An 18385-nucleotide genomic window follows, 5' to 3' on the forward strand; every position below is an offset into this window, starting at 1 on the left:
TGGTACTGAATTGGCTCGGATGGAGCCGTGCATTTTTGTGGTAGCACTGGCCAACATCAGCTCAGCAAAGCTTTATATGTGTAGTTAGTTGTCCAACACAATCAGCGCAAGTGGTGATGCCTGGTGGACACCCCAGGCATTGTGTCTCCTATCCCCTAAAGTGGAGAAAACCCAAGTACGAAGTAAAAGAGACTACAGAAAAAGGATCAAGCATCCTGTTGTATCACGTGAACATGGGACCCAAAGAGGATATCTACAAGTGACTCTTAATTATTTACCAATACGTCAATGAGGGATTTCTTTTTTAATTAGGAAAGCTCTGGGTCTTTGTATCAACTCTTTACAACGTTCTGAAGATGAGGCGATAGAACTACTTTGGGTGTGAAAGAGCACGAGTGCAACCATAATGGAAGAAGTAGAGGGGATAAAGATTGGCCCACCACTCTCTCCAAACACATTTGTGTTCTAATGCCCCAGGTGACCAATCAGCACAATTTGCAAAGGATGACAAATATTGTTTTGCCTCTCCTTCACAGGTAATCAGGTGTCACATGTTTGGCAGACTTTAATGACTTTTTCTTGGATTTACCACTGTCCCATCTCAGCACTGAAACACAACCATGCTAACCAAGCTGGTTATTTAATAATGTTTGTTGGGTGCAAAGTACTGCATCAATTCACACTGATAAGACCTGTAGGGGCAGATCATTTTTGCGCTTGCTGCACAAATGCATGCTCAACCCTCAGAAAATCTGGGCCTGAATGTTCAACAAAGTAAGTGTAGGAAGGCATACCCTTGGAGGAAGCCCTACCCTTGGACGAAAGATGGGTTTCAGCAGACACTCCTTCTGACACTCATTCACGCTTTGTCGACACAATTTGCCCACATTCTAGGAGGAACCAAGCAGCTTTCTTTCACAAGGCACTGCACCCAACAGCCCTAATCATGGTGACCAGGCTGCTAAGATGTTCTGCGTATTGCAGTCATGCAACTCAATGATAACAGAAGGCCTGCTAGAGCCGCAGTACATTTGCTGTGAAATGAGACTGTTCATGTTGGGTTACTCTATTTTGGATCCACTGTTACAGAGCAGGATGGGTAGGTATTCTTTTTCAGGATACAATGTGTGTGAGGGGAATGACAAGGGAACCAGCAGAGACCAGAATGGAAATTTTTCATTAGCATGTCCACAAAGCTTCTATATCTTTAGTCTGCTCCTGAAAGAGGACAAAGCTGTTGAAAAGGTGTATTTGCAAGACATGCATTACCCAAAGGGGGACTCCTGAAACAGAATAGTTGACTAACCAGGAACTCTGCCAAACCCTGGGTCAAAGAAGCCTGACCAAGTTATTCGATCACTATAAATATCTTTAAAGACAGACTCTTCACAAAAGCATTCAGTTTTGCCAAGGAGCTGTCATAGTACCAGCTTCCTGTTCCTCTGGTGTGCTTACAAAGAGCAGATGTAGGATTTCTGGTGCGTGATACACTCCTGCCCCTCCCTATACATGTTTCTAATCAGAACTAGCTGCAATCAGACTGGCAAACTCATTAAGCACTGGTGTGCACTCCTGTTAATACTGCCACTGCTGAGGTCTACAGTGTGGTAGCAGGTTCGAGTCCAAGCCCCTGCAACTATGATGCTGGGAGTAGTATCCTTTCATTAGACATCATACAGATTTGGTAGCAATAAATATTGAGTGACATGGTATCGCCGTGATGACCAGAAGTGCTTTGAAGACCCCCCACTTCCTCTGTTCTTGCAATCCCAGCATCCGCAATGTATACTAACTCTAGCGTTCCGTCTCACCCTTATGTTTGGTTCTAAAGATAAGTGCAGCTCCATGTGTCAAACAACAACAAAAAACCTGAAGTAAAAAAGAAACCCTTAAAAGCAAAGAAAACTTTGGCAGTTGGAGAGTAGGTTTGGATCATTTTTGTTATACTTCTTTGTCGTCCTTTTTGTTTTTTTGGATTTCCTTTAGAGCGGAGGTGTGTCTGGTATGTCTTCTTGGCTAGCTAGCAAGGTAGTTGACAGGTAAACTTCAGAATCATTTTGCTTTTATTCGATCTTCTTTTAGTAGTATTTTTGGATTTTATTTTTCACTTAAAGCCAAAGTTTGACAGTTTTTTTTTGATTATTTAGTTTTGTTTACAAAAAAACATCCAAAAGTTTTTTGCCTTACGTCAAGCAAGAACCCTTTTTCAGTGGACGCTTGCATTTTTTGTAATTTTTACTTCCCTGCAGGCCAGGATGGTCCTTTTTTTGTTGTTGGATGCAACTCCGATCTCTCTGTATACTACACAGGGAACACAAATCCATTGTAACTGCTTTTCCTTCTGAGCTTCAATGCCAGCTTTAAGTTTGCAAAAACCTCCCGACAATTAAAACCATTGCAAAATCAACAGAAGGTTGTTTTCCTTTGTCCATATATCCTGCAGGGAAAGTACAGTTTCTGCAGATCCATTAGACTCCGATCAGAGCGGGAGGTCAAAGGATGTCATCAGGTAGCTGGAAAAGTCGCATTAAATGCTATTTATTTTCAGTTCTTTTTAAGAGGAGCACTAGCAGCATTGACCTTGTAGGCTTGTCTAAACCTTGTTCCACCACTGTCTCTCTCTTAGCGGGAAGCAGTCTCGTGCGGCACTGGCGTTGCCGGGGTGCCAGAGCGAGAAGCAGCAGCTGAGCTTGCTTCACTGGGACTGCCCGCCACTGCTGCGCTGGAAAGAGCTGTGCTGACTGCCACGACATCTGACGGAGCAGGACCCACCCCGCTGGCAGGGGTGACTCCGGCAGTAGCGGAGGGTGTCGAGTGAAGCCCCTGGAGACTTTGTCCGCAAACGTGGTGGTGCTTCTCCCAGTCCTTGTGTTGGCAGAAAGAACCGCAGTAGCGCGCCGTGTTGCAGCCGCTGCAGGTTTCGCTGGCTTTGCGGCCACAGTTCCAGCAGCTCTGTATAGAAGCAGAATCCCACAAGGGAGAAAAAACAAAACACAATTATTCTAATTATCCTGTTCCAACAGCCTTGAACAAAATTCAACTAAGTTTCAATAGCATGAATTGTGACCTACTACATTGTCACTGATTGCGCAGAGGTTGAGTCAAGCTTATGCAGTTGTGGCAGAACAACCTCTCAGTTCTGCTTATCCTCTTCTACATATCTTTTTAAAATTGGATCTCAATCGAAGTAGGATCCATTTTATATGAGAGTCAGGCATACATGGTTGTAATAATCATCCTAACGAGGGGAAGATAAAACCAGATCCTTTGATCCTTGGGGCTCACACATCCTCGGAGGGTCTTACGTCTGGGCACATAACTATTTCCTGCATCATTTGGTAGACTGCATGTACAATTCAATCATTGTGAAGCAACTAGAATCTGGTAAAAATGTATTGCACTAGGGCTCTTTGCAGCATCATGAATGCTGACAGTAAATATCTAATTTTTATATATCCAACATAGCCTCATTTATATAGCACAAACTAAAAGCAACACATTTCTTCATTGCTCAGTGTTGCTACGTCCTCATAATATTATGCACACTGCACAAACTTTCCTTATTGCCCTATCCGTATTGCATTATTCCACTCTAAGCTTCAACTTCACATTTAGTTCTAGATTTATGCCACCCCATCTCATACTTTTATCCACATTTCATGCTATCATCTCTTCATAATACTACCTCCTCTTTAATGTAACCATCATCCTGAAATACAAGCAATTTTTCATACTACCACCTCCCCATTGTATTATCAGCATTGCATGCCAGCGTTTCATACGCCTATGTATCATGCCACTTTCTCATAACATTACCTACTGTGTATGGTACCACACCTCATACAATGATCATTTATGTACACAGACACCTTCTCTTCATAATTCTCAGGTTCTGTGCCACCAAATCTCACAAGAATATGCTGCATGCTACCACTTGTCCTACTATTATAACTGATGTGACCACGTTTTCCTATTGTCTGCGCTCGGTGCTCCACCAGCTCACAATATTATGATCAATAATCAATATCTGCCAACACATCTCAAAACGTTCTTTAATTTCTGGAACCACCTTCTATTAAAATCAAAAGACGCTGCTATCTTCTCATAAAACGATAAACCTCCTCTTTACCACTTTTCCATAAAATAATCTATGCTGAATGATATCTCCCTCTCATGATATTTTCATTGTCATACCCTCCATCCTAGTACATGGACACATGCTTCATCCTTTTATAGTATCTGCATCATATTCTCCCAGTTTTCCACATTATTAACAATATATGGCAAGACTTTCGTATGCAACTATAGTATAATCTCCCACTTTCTCATACTTTCATCAATTTATGCTAGCACCTTCCGATAATATATGCTGTATTATCCTCCTACCATTATCACGCATACATTGTACTTCTGCCTTGTAATTTTATAAAATATGAGTATTCTTTTTTTAATTGATAATCTCATGTACTAAGTTGTTCATCATATGTTTATTCGGATGTCAGAACAGACTTGTAATAAGTAAATTACATCACTACTCTCTTGTAATCAATAGTTACAAAAAGTAGTCGCATTACACTCTTCTGACCTTTAAGACAGAACACAGTTGGCATTCCTTCAAGTTCTGAGAAAAGATAGAGTGCAGCTTCCTGAGCACTCACGCGTATTGGGAGCAGGCAGAAAAATGAGAAATCCCTAACTTTCCTGGAGCAAATCGAGTGTGTTTGGGTTTAGGTCGCCCATCTCCCTGGCAAATGTGAAGGACAAATTGGACTCCACTACAGGGAGCAGTGTCTCAACCCCAACTCACCATTAAAATGCCAAATAACAACATGCTGAGCTATAAAGAGCAACATAACATTGCACTGCCTACCGAGCTCGGGGCACTTCATTTACTGAGAGATGCTGATTTCTTCACTAAATACCCTATGGATTAACCAGCTTTATGCCTTGTCTAAGGGAGATTTTATTTTGCTCGGAAACTGTTTCCAATCTGCGTAGTCAACTCATGCCCCAAGTAACAAAATCTTCTTGGCTTTTTCAGCTAACAACTAGCTGCATTCTGGGACCAGTAGGTTAGATTTTACTACTGTAAATTTGAACGAAAAAATCCCAACACCCAAAGTACTCTTGGCTAAGATATCAGTACTGGCCTAAGGCGTAAATATAAACTTTCCAAGGAGTTGCAGAAAAAGGCTAATACTTTACTCAAAAAGCAGCTAAGGCAGAGAACATGTATATCCATAACTGTAGATGAAAAAGGTCATTGCATTAGGTCTTCCCTTTGTATATGGTCACACATCTGCTTAGTGTCTTTCAATATCCTTATATGTTTTATTGAGCTTACTTTGTCTGATACATTAATATATGCTGTCAGCTTCTCATAACGTCATCATACATATAGGAAGCTCCCTTTTCATAAGTGTAGCATTCATTTTTGTTACCCCTTCAAAATATTAGCATCAGTGTATGCTACCATCCTGTCATTAGATTGTTCACGTTGCATGCTATTAACACCTTTATGAAATCTTAACAAAATATTAGAACATACAAAGATCTTTGCTTTAGTTCAGGCAACCGTACATTCATTAAATTAATTAAACACTTGAGTCTCACTTGCTGTAGACGTTTTTTTAAAACAACTTGCAAAGTTATTCAAAATTATTGGGAGATGTATTTAGCTCTGCTGCACTTTGTTCTTTTATTCTTCAGCGCCTTGTCAATCTGAGCCACGTGGAGCCCAACAATTTCTCTTTCGCTGGCCAATTAAGTTTAGCCACATAAAACATGTTCTCAAATTATTGTGTTTATTTTTCATGCTCATCTGACTCAACGTCTCATGTAACCTACCAATAACAATTTTATAAATGTAGGGTCTTGCTCTAGTCCCAGTATATTAATCGATGTATACATGTATTTACTTATTTTATGCCTATGGAATGAGTCACACCATAAAAGATGCTAGAACATTTTGCAATGAGGGGACAGCTTGAAAATGTACAAAGAGTTACTGGGAGGGAGGAAAATTACAAATATCTTAACAGTGTCAGAACAGGTATGGAAACAAAAGAACAATATACAGGAATTCATATCATGAGCCTAGGAACATGGTCGGGTGTAAGATCAAGAACATATGGGCGAAAAGGAATTTCAGTTTCTTTCGGACGAGTGTTGTGGTGCCAACAATTGATGGGCAGATGGTAGACCAATCCAGAGCAAACTATGGCAGCAAATGTGGGACACTATAGAGCATTTCATTGTAAATGATGTTCAGGTATTTACAGGTAAGTGTCTAGTTTTCATGTAGTTATTCATACTTTCAGTTGATTTCTATGTACTCCCAATTTGTGCAGTTAAGCTGGAGCAAGGTGCTGGTACATTAAGTGATTGGCCTGAGTTGACCTTTTGTACCCAAGAAGGAACTGACACTAGAACTCTAGTTGTTTGGTCCCATAGTCAGCAAGGTATTGGTTAGATCGTCTCCCTGTATTGAATAGGATGTGATTGCGCAGACGATTAGAGGAATTGATATGAATGTTAGTGATCTACATTCATGATACTATAACTTATACACAGCATATGCCTTTAGGTAGCTCTGGCTGCCTCACACTTTGGTCAGTTGGCATCTCATTCTCTGAAAGTCCCACCCCAGAATCTTGACTCTCCAGTTCTTTTGATTTTGGTCATTGCCAAGAGGAAGCAGTTACCTCGCTGGAGTCCTCCTGTTGGTTAATCACTGTCAGTGCATCCTCGGAGGCCTGCCGCTTTGCTTCTGCCAGAGCTCGCTCCATCTTCAGTCGCTCCGTGCTGATCAGCTCATGCGCCTTGCGTTCAGCATCTGAAACTGCCTTCTGGAGCTCCGACATGGCCTGACGTTTCACCTCATTCACAGCCTCCTCTGTAGAAAGGATAGGGAAAAACATGCATCAAGTGAGGAAAGCATGGGATGTTTACTCTGGAGGAATGGGGCTAGACTCCAAGACCTCCTACCACAACCAGAATGGGTTTCTTAAGACACAGCTGATGCAAAGAGGCAGATGAGCCTGTAGGAAAATTCTTGGATTTCCCAACAGGTACTGATTGAAATGTTGTCACCTACTCTGCATGCCCAGCATCTTGTTTGCAAGTGCAATTTGGCGAGCCTTTCCCTCGCTAGCGTTGAGTCGCTTGTGAGAAAAGCCTAAGCTAGCTATAGACTTAAATACAACACGCTTGCAGGACTGTCTCGCAAGGGAAAAACCAAGCCTCTTCCTAGGTAAAGAGGAAACACGAAACTCTGTGACTTACGTGAATGTGAGTAGTAAGGAGGTAAGCTAAAAGTTTACTTGTCTGATAAAAATAACTCACATCCTACCTCATACGTATTCCTGAAGTTTAGCCTTCTTGTCTCCATTAAAGGAAATAAGCCTTCTTATTTCCTAAATAAATATATTTTGTTGGTCTATCCTAACATAAATGCCTTCCATTTAAAGGTTCCTAAGCTGCAGCTGCACAAAAACAGTCATATAACTCAACCAGTTAACATTTACACCCAGACTCCCTTGTCATCTGCACTCACCGCCCTGACACTCATTTCCTGTTTTTCTTCTCTGGACAACTTGGCTGAGATATAGACTAAGGAACCACAGAATGGAAAATAGGAGGTAGAACAAACAACACAATGTGGACGCTGGAAATAATAATAATAATAATAATAATAATAATGCTAACTGTAGTGGTAATAATATGAGTAACTGGAGGAATAATAATCATTAAAATAATGTTTAAAATAAGTAAGTGAAGGGTGGCATCAAGCTTTCTGGATGCAAGGACTCAGTTCTAATCACAAAGTTCAATTACATAAAAGGTACATAAAATTTGATTTTTCAAGGGTCACATCTATGTAATGTAGTATTGTTTATGCTTTCTTCAGCCAAAGTAGCACACCGCTCCCGGGCAGGTGTGCACCAGAGGAAGGATCAAAAGGAGCCATTAATACAGATGTTAATTCTTCTGTTTCTGATCTGCCTCAGATGGGTTGAGACTGAAGCCAGTGTAAGGGACTAATGTGAGGACCCGGTGACTCCTTTCCTGACAATTTGTGCCACCCCTGGGGCCAGTTCTAGTAAAAGGCAATACATCTTTGTCTTACGTTAGTAGCAGTGGGTTGATTGAACCCAGAAACTAAAATACGTTTACATTGTTAGATGTGGAGCAGCAGAATTTCATTTCACTGGTGGCATCAGAAGTCCTTGCACAACTCAGTCCTTTTTAGGTCGAGCATAGCAGCGAGCATGCGCTGCTTTTCCCCATGTGCTGTAATCTATTCTGTGGGCTTTAACCACGCCCATCTCACGTCCATTACCTTCATTCGTTCCTGGGCCTGCCTTTCAAAAATACCTTCATTTCGTTGGTAAATGCTTTATGTTTGTCCCGCTTTGAGGCTATTTTGTTACACCTTGCAGACTGACCCAATTACATGGATCACTTCACTTCTGTCCATTTAATTAGTTTCGGGCGCACTACTTTTTTATTTTGCAACGGCTGGCACTGCCGTCCCCCAGCACCTCCCTCTGATCCCAGAGCTTCCTGTTCATGTCCGCGGGTCCCCACCTCCCCTCCCACGTCGGTGCTTGTTTGTAGCACTCAAGTTGCGGTGTTGCAGAAGGAATGCTGCTCTCCAGGCAGTAACTTTCAAAGTGGCCTCAGTCGGTCTCTCTCGCTCTGGTGGTCACTGCTTTGGCTGTGCATCCCCACAGCTATGGTGCGCAGAATAGCTAGTTGCTCTAGGGTAGGCTCTGTCTTCCCTCAGTTCTCCTTTTGCCGTTCAAATCACTTAATTTCGAGGGGTTGATGTGGCGCAGGTCATGTGATACAGATGCAGTCCCTCTTTGGGGAAGCAGCTAGTGGTTATTGTTCGTTTCAGTGGCTTCAGTGTGTGAGTTTGACTTGCCTCTCCCATCACCCAGCTAAATAACAGGCGACCCAGTATAACAAGTGCCAACATCAGGACCATATTGAAGTGAAAAAAATACAATTTACATTTACTGTAACGTTTTTGGCAGTACCGTTCTTTACTCTTGGCCCCTCTCGGAATATTAAGATTTACTGTTTTGTTTTTGTCTTTATTTAAATGATGAGCACGTTGTTGCTCACTTATTGTTTTTTTAACTAGGGCTTTGTTAACTTTTTGATACGGAAATGCCTGTACTAATAGCATTCGCATCTTTAGTGTTGCGCATACTCGACGGAACATAATGACGTCTTATTAAACTGGATGTAAATACTCTCCCTTACGCATTTGACCGTTGATAACATGTTATATGTGGTCAGCAGTTTTAGTATTTTCTTTCTACGAAACTGCACCGTCCAGATCACCCCTCGGGGTTCCAAAACGAAATAAAGCACCTCGTTGTATAAACAAAAAAAGATTTATTCCATTCAGCCGAAGCCCTCGGCCACAACACTAGGGTACTGAAGTGAAAAGGAGTATTTATTTTTTTAATGCCCAGCGGAAAACAGTATTGCAAGCTGCATTGTTTTTCGGTCTCAAACTTTTAAGAAATGCCGAGGCATAAGCTAATTTAACCTGTGTGGCATAAAACGTTTTTTGCACTATGATGTAGAAACATTGGCGTGTGCTTTTACTCTGCCCTTTCTGCTTAACTGATATTGTCTCTCTTTATTTTTTACCCCCTTAACACAATGTGTTTTAGCAGTTGGTGGCCCAACACTGTGAATTTCTATTTTTGATTCAGGGGTGTAGTCTCAACTACTATGTCTTGTATTTGAAAATGTAATACATTAATGTCAACACAAACAGCACTAAAGAGACAAAATACTTTCAAAATTAAACCAGCTGGACAAATTCTTCAAACATACCAAACAAGAGAAACAATAAAGAGAAAATGAAAGGTTGGCATCTTTGGGTGACCCTTCTAGTTTACTTTTCTAGTTACTCCTCCACGGCTGTCTTGTGTCTTTTTTTTTTTTAGGAATTGTGTTAGCCAGCAAGCAACTCTGATGGTGGGGTGGTGAAAGTGGTATGCGTTTGGAATTAGCATGGCAGATTTAAATTTTGATGCCTCGTGGCAACATTTTCATTTTTTGATGCAGGCAGAGGAAGAAGGTAAATGGAAGTGCTTTAGTTATATGCAGGGCCACTGGAATTATGAGGTACGAAAGGACCAAATTATGAGGAAGGGTTGACCAATTTATGTGGCAAGAAAAGTCCAATTATGCATTTACAACACCAATAGCTCTAACTCTCGCAAATGCAAGGCCGATTGCCTGCAAATGCTTGTTGAAAGAATTGCAAGCAGAATGCTTCTGAAAGGCTGAGCGAAGGTGCCATGCTTCAGGCTGATGATTCAACCCCTGTCCTACTGCCCTTTAGGGGTCAATACCTATCAGACAATTTCCCAGAACACCAGCTAGTGTCCACCCTTTTTCATTTGCAACCGAGCCGAAAGTGTTGAGGGTCTTCAAGGACACTTCTAGGCCCGGGATGCCTCGGCGTGAAATCGAGGAACAATAGCGATGGAGGTTCTATGCAGCTTGAGGAGCCGACACACGCAAATCAGTGCCCAGCAACCCACAGCACTTTCTGTATGGTGTGTTTCTCACAAAAGAAGCCGCAAGATATATTCTGCTAGGTCAGACAAATAAATTGCTCCCTTTATTGGTTCTATTTGCCCAACTTTACCTTAAATGTGGTCCGGTTTTAATCGCCTTTGCCAGATTGTATAAGTTCGTATAAGCAAATCACTTGAGTAAACCATGAGTGCTTTTTATTCTGGATCCCACCATTACCTTACTTGTAAGGAGAAATATCCTCATATGTTGAAGTTGTGCTCCAGCTTTAGCATTAAACAGCACAGCAGCACCATGTCCTACCAACAAAAGTAATTGTGGAATTGGCTTGGTACTAGGTTTGAAGATCTCAAACACTCATGCTTCTAGATATTTTTAGTATAAAATCTAAAGAACAAATCAATAAGGCTCCAGATAAGATTGTTTATTTTACTCACAATGACTGGAAGTAAACATTTGTATGGTAAACGGTGTAATTACCAAATTAAAATATTTTTAGGTGGGCCAAAATAAATTTCAATTTTATAACATTTTTCTTTGCTGTAATCTATACTTTCTTTACAGACAATAATAAATGGCATTTTGAGACAGACCCATAAGATTAAGATGCGTTTCGTGAGACATTTGGCCACTGAGAAACCCTGATGTTGCTCAAGCGAGGTGAACATATACAACACATGAAGGACAGCAACAGACCAATCTACTCAGGTCACTTAATGCCAGATTTTCAACGAGGGACCTAGAAGTACACAGACACTCACCAGCTTTTCTCCAGATTTCTTCCGGCATGTAGCCAGCCTGAGGCCTATGTGAAAAATCCCGGTGAGGTTCTGAAATGACACCGAAACACATGATAAGAAGTCAAATCTCTAAAATTGCTGACATTGGCAGGGAACCAAAGAATGCAGTTTGCAATATAAATCACAGCTATGAAAGCAGTAGGACAAGGTGGGAAAATTAAAGGAATTGGTGGAACAAGGCAAAGAAACCTACAAAGGAATGATGGAACAGGAAAGCCAGGAGTGAGAGTGGCGGAAACTTACAAAGGCATGGTAGTAATGGAAACAGTGGTGAGAACGGTGGGGCGGGTGGGGAAGCCTGCAAAGAAATTATGGAAAAGGGAAAAGAGAGAGGTGGATAAACTTACAAAGAAATGTTGGAGAAAGAAACACAGTGATTATAGTGGTGGGACAAGGTGTAGGAACCTCCAAAGCAATGATGGTACACAATGAGACATGCCACAGCATGCAAGATAAATTTCAGTGGGGCTAAGATATGGTGAAGGAAAGCAGTATGTTAATACTATGTACATGAGACAGAAAAAGAGCCTGGGCAGTTGAGGGAAAGCTGGTTGGGGACAAGAAACGTTTGATTTTGCACAATAGGCTTGATTAGAGCCTAGATGTCTGGGATGTTTCTTCCCTCCTTCCTTGAAGGTCTGACTAGAGTCAGTAACAAAATCCCAGGGCTTTAACACAATGAGTGGTGGAAGGGGGAAGCACCGGACAAGCAAGCCTTGGAAGCATATAATGGGACCTGAACAAGAGGCCTGGTGGGGGTGGTGGGGTAGGACAAATATCACTTGAAATGAGGGATGAGAACAGATGGGGGGAGAACATGGAATACAATGATGCGATAGAAATGTATGTTCTGACAGGAGGCACAAAGATAAGGGGGCACACACACTGTCCCTGCAACTGAATCTGCCTCCAGCGCTCCTAGAACCACCTGAAGCCGAATCAATCTCAGAGGGATCTCCGCCCTGCCACCCAAACACACAAACATCTCTTCTGACATTACCCTGAGCCCTGACTGAACATGCTGCCTTCCATCCCACTGAAATAGCTTTACAATCAGCGATAACCAGTATTGCCTTCTAAGCTTTTTTATCTTCTACAACACTACTCATGACAGAGAAACAGGCTCCCTTTCCTATAGCGGAACTGGGATTGCCCAACAGGCTGGTTCTTCTGAAAGGTTGTCAGGGCTGGGGCATTGTCACTTATCAGACAGATATGCCACTGTACACGGATTTCCAAAAAACAGTACTCACCGAGCTGCGGTACCTCAGTGTTTGTGGAGCTATTGTGAGGGCGTGGTGTCTGCTGCGGGGTGGAGCTCACGCTTTTCTTCATCTCCTCAGCATCACTGTACCGGCGGATCCAGTGGTTGAGTTCCTCACGGTCCGCCTCCTGGCAGCGGCGTAGCACTGTCAGTGAGCGTCGTGTTTTCTCCACCATGTCCATGATGCAGTTCAGCAGCTAGATCAGCAGACAAAATAAACCACAGTAAATTTACAATGGGCTTCCCAGAATATGACGCACAGTCCAAACACTATCCTATCCTAACAAGGAAAAACACATCTCGCGTGTGCATACACAATGACTGCACTAAGTATTGTGCACAGACTCTACAAGGTAGAAAACGTGCAGACAAAAGTTCCCCATGCATTCTTCCAAGTAAACTGCTCAGAGTGTATGACATTCTTATGAATAATACCACAGGGTGACACTTAACAAGTCTGGTACCATTTCTGCAATGTACCAATGTACCCATAATATAAATATATCTCATATACATATGGCCGGAAATGAGTGACACATCATCATCTCCAAAGAAGCAGAATGTAGCATGCATGGAAGCCACACAAGGCCTATAGTGACTTGTGTACACTTCACTGACATCCATACAAAGTGATAGGCACCTGACTTCTGAGTACAGTTGTGTTTGTACACAACTGTGAAAACATATTGCTTTGCTTAACTACACACCACCTTCTGCATCTCCTGTTGCATAAACAAGTTAGTGAATGTCCTCAATGTGCATTGATTGTGTGCCCTTCACGGTCATTGTCCATGGAGTAGTGTTTCAGCTACTCCATCCTTTGGAACTGAAGCTTTACTGTTGCTGCAATGTGCCCAAGAACATTTAAGCAGGACACTCGATCCCATGCATCCTGAATGGAGATGTTTCATGGTAGCCCTGGATCTGCAGATCCAGCCCATTGATGGTACTCGTGGCCTCAGAATTAAAAGATTCTGATCTCAGACCCTTAACGACTTCCTCACTGACGTGAGCCCACTCAGAAAGCACAATAAAACAAAGAAGCATAGCCCTACCCACATCTCTTGCCATGCACTGTCAAATGAGTGCCATTGACTATGTCAAAGAACTTGCATCTTTATGAAATTGGGAATTTCAGAATGGAATGGACTTGATACTCTACCAGGTATCCCATAAGCAACACGAGATTCCCACAAGCATTACAATAATACTATGGGATGTTCAGGCTGTGCAAGCCAATTAGTTCACTTTGAAAAGGGGGACAAAGGCTCACTTTCCACAATTCTTAAAACTTGTGATGTAAACACGGTCTACAAACCAAAGAGAATATGCCTTTCTGAGCATTGTCTTCTGACAATTATCAAGATACTCGTTATAGTGCCATAGACTTTAGACTAACTGACCGTGAAAGTACAGTAGGGAAAAGTACACCATTCATGTGAGTTTTTGTTAATTTTGAGACTCAAAAGTCAATTTATAGATCCCTGCTGATTCCCAAAGCGCATGTTTTATAGTAAAAATGAACATCTGATGGGGCATTTTCATTCAGATACTTGCCCTTTCTCTAGTTACAGGTCTGCTACTTGGGCTGCTTAACTAGGATGCATGTAATGAGTTCATGATACAGCCATCTATGACGTTCATTAATGCTCTCACGGAACAAAGAAGACAGAATCTGCAACCAGTCCAGACCTCCATCATTTACTCTTTTGAATATTTTAGGAGAGGCTGCTACAGCACTAATTGACTAGAGACCCGGCTATGATAGACTCAGCTGGACTGATAGCATACGTGTCTACTGTAGATATTTGTGTGTAAACTACGGTTCACTGGTTCCGAACTCTGGCAGGTCCACTCAGACCTATATGCTCAGATAGATCAATTGCATGAATGGAATGAGTACAATGAGAATGAATAAAAATGTTTTAAAGAGTGATAAGAGATAATTCAGTGTTTACATGTCTGTGTTCTCTCTCTCTCTACAGAGAGCAAGGAAGAGATATTAATGCTGCAGAACACACAATCAACAACAGCTTTTGAGAGTGTGACTGGAGGACTATTTCTGACTGTTGGACATAAACAGAGCCAGGTATGAAATGAGTCTCCTGGTTTTTATTGCCGTGAGCTTGGGGCCCTTGTGCTCCTCACTGCTGGTCTGCAGGACAATGTCTGTCTGCCACTTGGTCATTTCCCACTAGTACCAAGGTAATCCCAGATGCGCACTGGGGCTTCGTTGGCCACTGCAGAACTGAGCCCATTAGATCTTTGACCTGCGTGTGTATGTATATATGTATGTGGTATTTCTATAGCATGAGCCTAGCCAAAAGACGGATGAACCCTCTTCAGGATCAAGGGCAAGCATAACATCGAGTGATAGGAGACGCAGCTGGTTTGTGGACTATTAATACACTGTGATGTCTCTCCTCTGCTAATGACCCCAGTACCCTCCTCTGCCTCTCCTTTGGACATACATTGTTGAGGTGCTTCCATTCCTCAGCCCATTCCCGGTCTGTTAGCCGGTGGTCAATGACTTCTTCTTGGCGGTTGCCGTGGACAGCTGCAAAACAAAGAGAAAGAGTGTGATTATGTTGTGTGGGAATAAGACCTTGAACAAACTGCAGCGACTATAGCACGGGCACTAGGTAAAAGAATGTTCCGCCTTTTGATCCTCAGCAGTATGAGGTTGCACAAGTTCAGTTATATCTTTGTGCCATGTTGTCGATAAACTGCTACATGCCCATGACACTGATCTGCGTTTGTGTGCAGAACAAGAGCATTGTATTGAATGATGCCACGGTGGGTCTCACACCTCAATGACATCATCAAACTGCAGGACATTCTGGAATTGTCATTGTTGGTAATTGTTGGTGATCTAGCACTGGATAAAGTTATACATATATATTTTATTTCTCTAAATGTCCTCTTTAATGTCTGGTAATCTTATAGATTAGTTCAATGTGTCAGGGGTAAAGAGTGTAGGACAACAGGTACCAGAAGGGACCTAATTAAGCTGGACTGGATGACTTGCTCAAACCTGGCAGGGGACCACTTCAGATCTAGAGAGTTTGTACAAGCACGCTATAGATCAGGACTTCATGTGAAAGTTAGAGGGAAGGTAAGACAGGAGGACCAAGAAGAAGGATGAGGTGGGCGTAGTTCTGTGGAAGTGCCAAAACTCTTCAGGCATCTCTGCAAGCACCTGAAATGTTCTCTACATATATCTAGTTGAAGGGACAGTATGGTGAAATAGATCTCAAAACCCCAGCTAACATCATCAAATAAATATTATAGAATATCGATTGAGTGGGACTGTCCAAGAGCCAGGAGTAGACAACACAGCCACAGCTGCCTCTAGGCACTGATCTGAGCATTGGAGGTATAAATGGTTAGAATATAAATAATGAAGGACGCATGGCATATGGAAGAGCTGTTATTCGTGAAAATTAATCGAGTATAATTGTAAGAAAGAGGACCTGACAGACATATCCATGCAGTGATCAGTGTTCACAGGGGAGTGCGATGGATGAACCTAATGCTGCAATACTCACCAACTTGTCGATGTCGCTCCCGCATCTCCCTTGGGTCTAGGTGGCGGTAGGTGTCACGGTAGTGGTGTGCTAGGGCCATATCCTCGAGGCGGTAGTGCTGCGTGGGCGGAGGTGTGGGATGAGGCAGTCCGTTGGGGTGATGGTTCAGCCCGTTGCTTGGACTGAAGCGCTGAGCCGGGCTCATGGTGCATGGTCGCTTGCTGAGGTGTTCGGTGAGTAGGGGGTCGCGATCCAGCCCGTTTTCTTTGGTCCTGTTTAGAAAGATGGGAGAGGTGACCATATGAGATGCTGCAGGGCTAGCTTGAGGGTCAGCTTTCCGGAGAGATGCAATACAGAGAAAAAGGAAGAGAGAGAAGAAAAGAGCAAGAAAATGCCTTGATTGACAATGCCAAAATGGGGTTTGTGAATCTAATAGGACAGCAGACTCAGAGAAAATAAAGTGAGAGTTGGAAGATCTTGAATGGCCAGAGAGTTGCAAGTACTGTCCTTCTCAGAGGCCTTGTGCTACACAACACTTGACCTCCATGGAATGGGGTGCGACCATGATGGAGAAAGAGAGTAGAGAGTAAGAGTTCTGAGGCTCAAGGCCACTGAGAAGAACAGGCCATGCCTGCTGGGTGGAGGGACCTGTAGAGAGGCAAAGCCCAAGAGAGAGAGAAGCTCTTGAGAGACTAGAGTGCTGCAGACTTAGACTTTGGGAAGGGAACGAGTGGAGTGTGAGAGCACTGGCCTCTCTAGGGGAAGGCCCGATGGGGCCTGTGAACTCTAGGGGGGGTTATGAAAACCAAGTGAATGGCGCTCCTACCTCCATAATATTACTAACTAATCATCCAGTAATAAACGGTGCCTAATACTGAGGTTAACCCCTCCAATACCCTCAACTGGTAACCCAAAGTTACCTAAAACATAAAACAAAGTATTAGCACACGTTAAATGTCAAATAAGATTAAGCAAATTGTAAGTAATCAATTCAAGTGCAATACAATCCAAAAGTGTCATTATTTATAACAAAAAGGTCAACAATGTACATAAGAATACTGAACAAGGTACATCGAATCTATATTACAGAAATCCTCTATAATACAGAAATCCAATCACAGGTTAATTAATAGTCCATATTCCAATATGAAAGTCCTAACATTTCCTCAATTCCAAATAGGGATCCAAAATACATTCAAGATATCCAAACACGATCCAGTCCAATTCAGAAATGTCCTCTAAGGTATGTCTGTCCTGTCGTCAACACGTGTTTCATCCGGGGGGTACCCCTGGATTTCATCAGGACCTCCTTGAAGGATGTCTCCAATTGTTTAAGTTAAGAGTTCTTAGCTAACGCAAATCCTTGACATAAACTTCCTATGCCGTGTCTCTAATAGGTTAATGAAATTCAATCTCCGTGTATTTCCCTTTTACTCTCCGTTTTTTATCCCTTTCCGATGGGGCCTCTGCCCCAACACTATTTGTGCTGGCTCCCTTTTGTGCCTCACTGCCACAGCTGCTCAACGTGACATGAAAAAGAGACATTGTACTGAGCCACATTCGTTAATTTGGCCACATGCTGTGCATTGTAAAGCGGTGTTGTCTGCTTAAAATGCTTCAATCTGATTTTGTATTTATTTATATATCCATTTTAAGTATATACATATGTGTAGATATATACATACAAAGTCAGGTTTAAACATTATAAGAAAACCTACTAAATCTATCCATTTATATAAAGGTATCCATTGTAGACGCCCCCTCAGTTTATATGTAACCCAATGGCAGCCCCATTAACCTCCTCTAAAATTCACTTGTAGAGTCTCCATTATGTCAGAGTAAGTGAAGAGGGCCCAGGCCTCCAGGCAAGGGATTAGAAGTCTTGAACGGGCACACAGATGCAGGCCCGGGGCCAGTGGTGTAACAAAAGTTGAGGGACCCCCACTGCAAAGTACATGAATGAAGCCCCCTCCTCTCCGGCCCACCACCTACCTGTTTTGCAGGGGGGGGGAGGGGGTTGGAGCATAGCCCCCCCCCCCCCCCGGCAGTGGGGATTTTGTTATGTCACTGCCCGAGGCCTACTTTTAGGACGGGGACGCACATGCTGGACCAGGGTGGGCCTTCCAGATGGACAAATGAATCAGGCCTGGGGCCAAGCTTTCAGATCTACACATACATCGTGCCCAGGGCTTACCTTTCAAAAGCAAACATGCATCGGGCTCAGG

General features: G+C 42.6%; 1 protein-coding gene across 1 annotated transcript in view; it reads right to left on the reverse strand.

The window, feature by feature from the left end:
• Window positions 1-1973: 1973 nt before the first annotated feature.
• CBFA2T3 (CBFA2/RUNX1 partner transcriptional co-repressor 3) overlaps window positions 1974-18385 on the reverse strand; it is a 115911-nt gene continuing 99499 nt past the window's right edge. Inside the window, exons 6-11 of the mRNA XM_069215978.1 lie at window positions 16182-16432; window positions 15105-15190; window positions 12623-12830; window positions 11331-11399; window positions 6705-6895; window positions 1974-2952 (exon numbers count right to left, since the gene is read on the reverse strand). Of these exons, the coding sequence (XP_069072079.1) occupies window positions 2623-2952; window positions 6705-6895; window positions 11331-11399; window positions 12623-12830; window positions 15105-15190; window positions 16182-16432 (1135 nt within the window). The 3' untranslated portion in view covers window positions 1974-2622. The remainder of the gene's footprint in view (window positions 2953-6704; window positions 6896-11330; window positions 11400-12622; window positions 12831-15104; window positions 15191-16181; window positions 16433-18385) is intronic.

This window comes from Pleurodeles waltl, chromosome 12 (genome assembly GCF_031143425.1).
Source record: "Pleurodeles waltl isolate 20211129_DDA chromosome 12, aPleWal1.hap1.20221129, whole genome shotgun sequence".
Classification (NCBI taxonomy): domain Eukaryota; kingdom Metazoa; phylum Chordata; class Amphibia; order Caudata; family Salamandridae; genus Pleurodeles; species Pleurodeles waltl.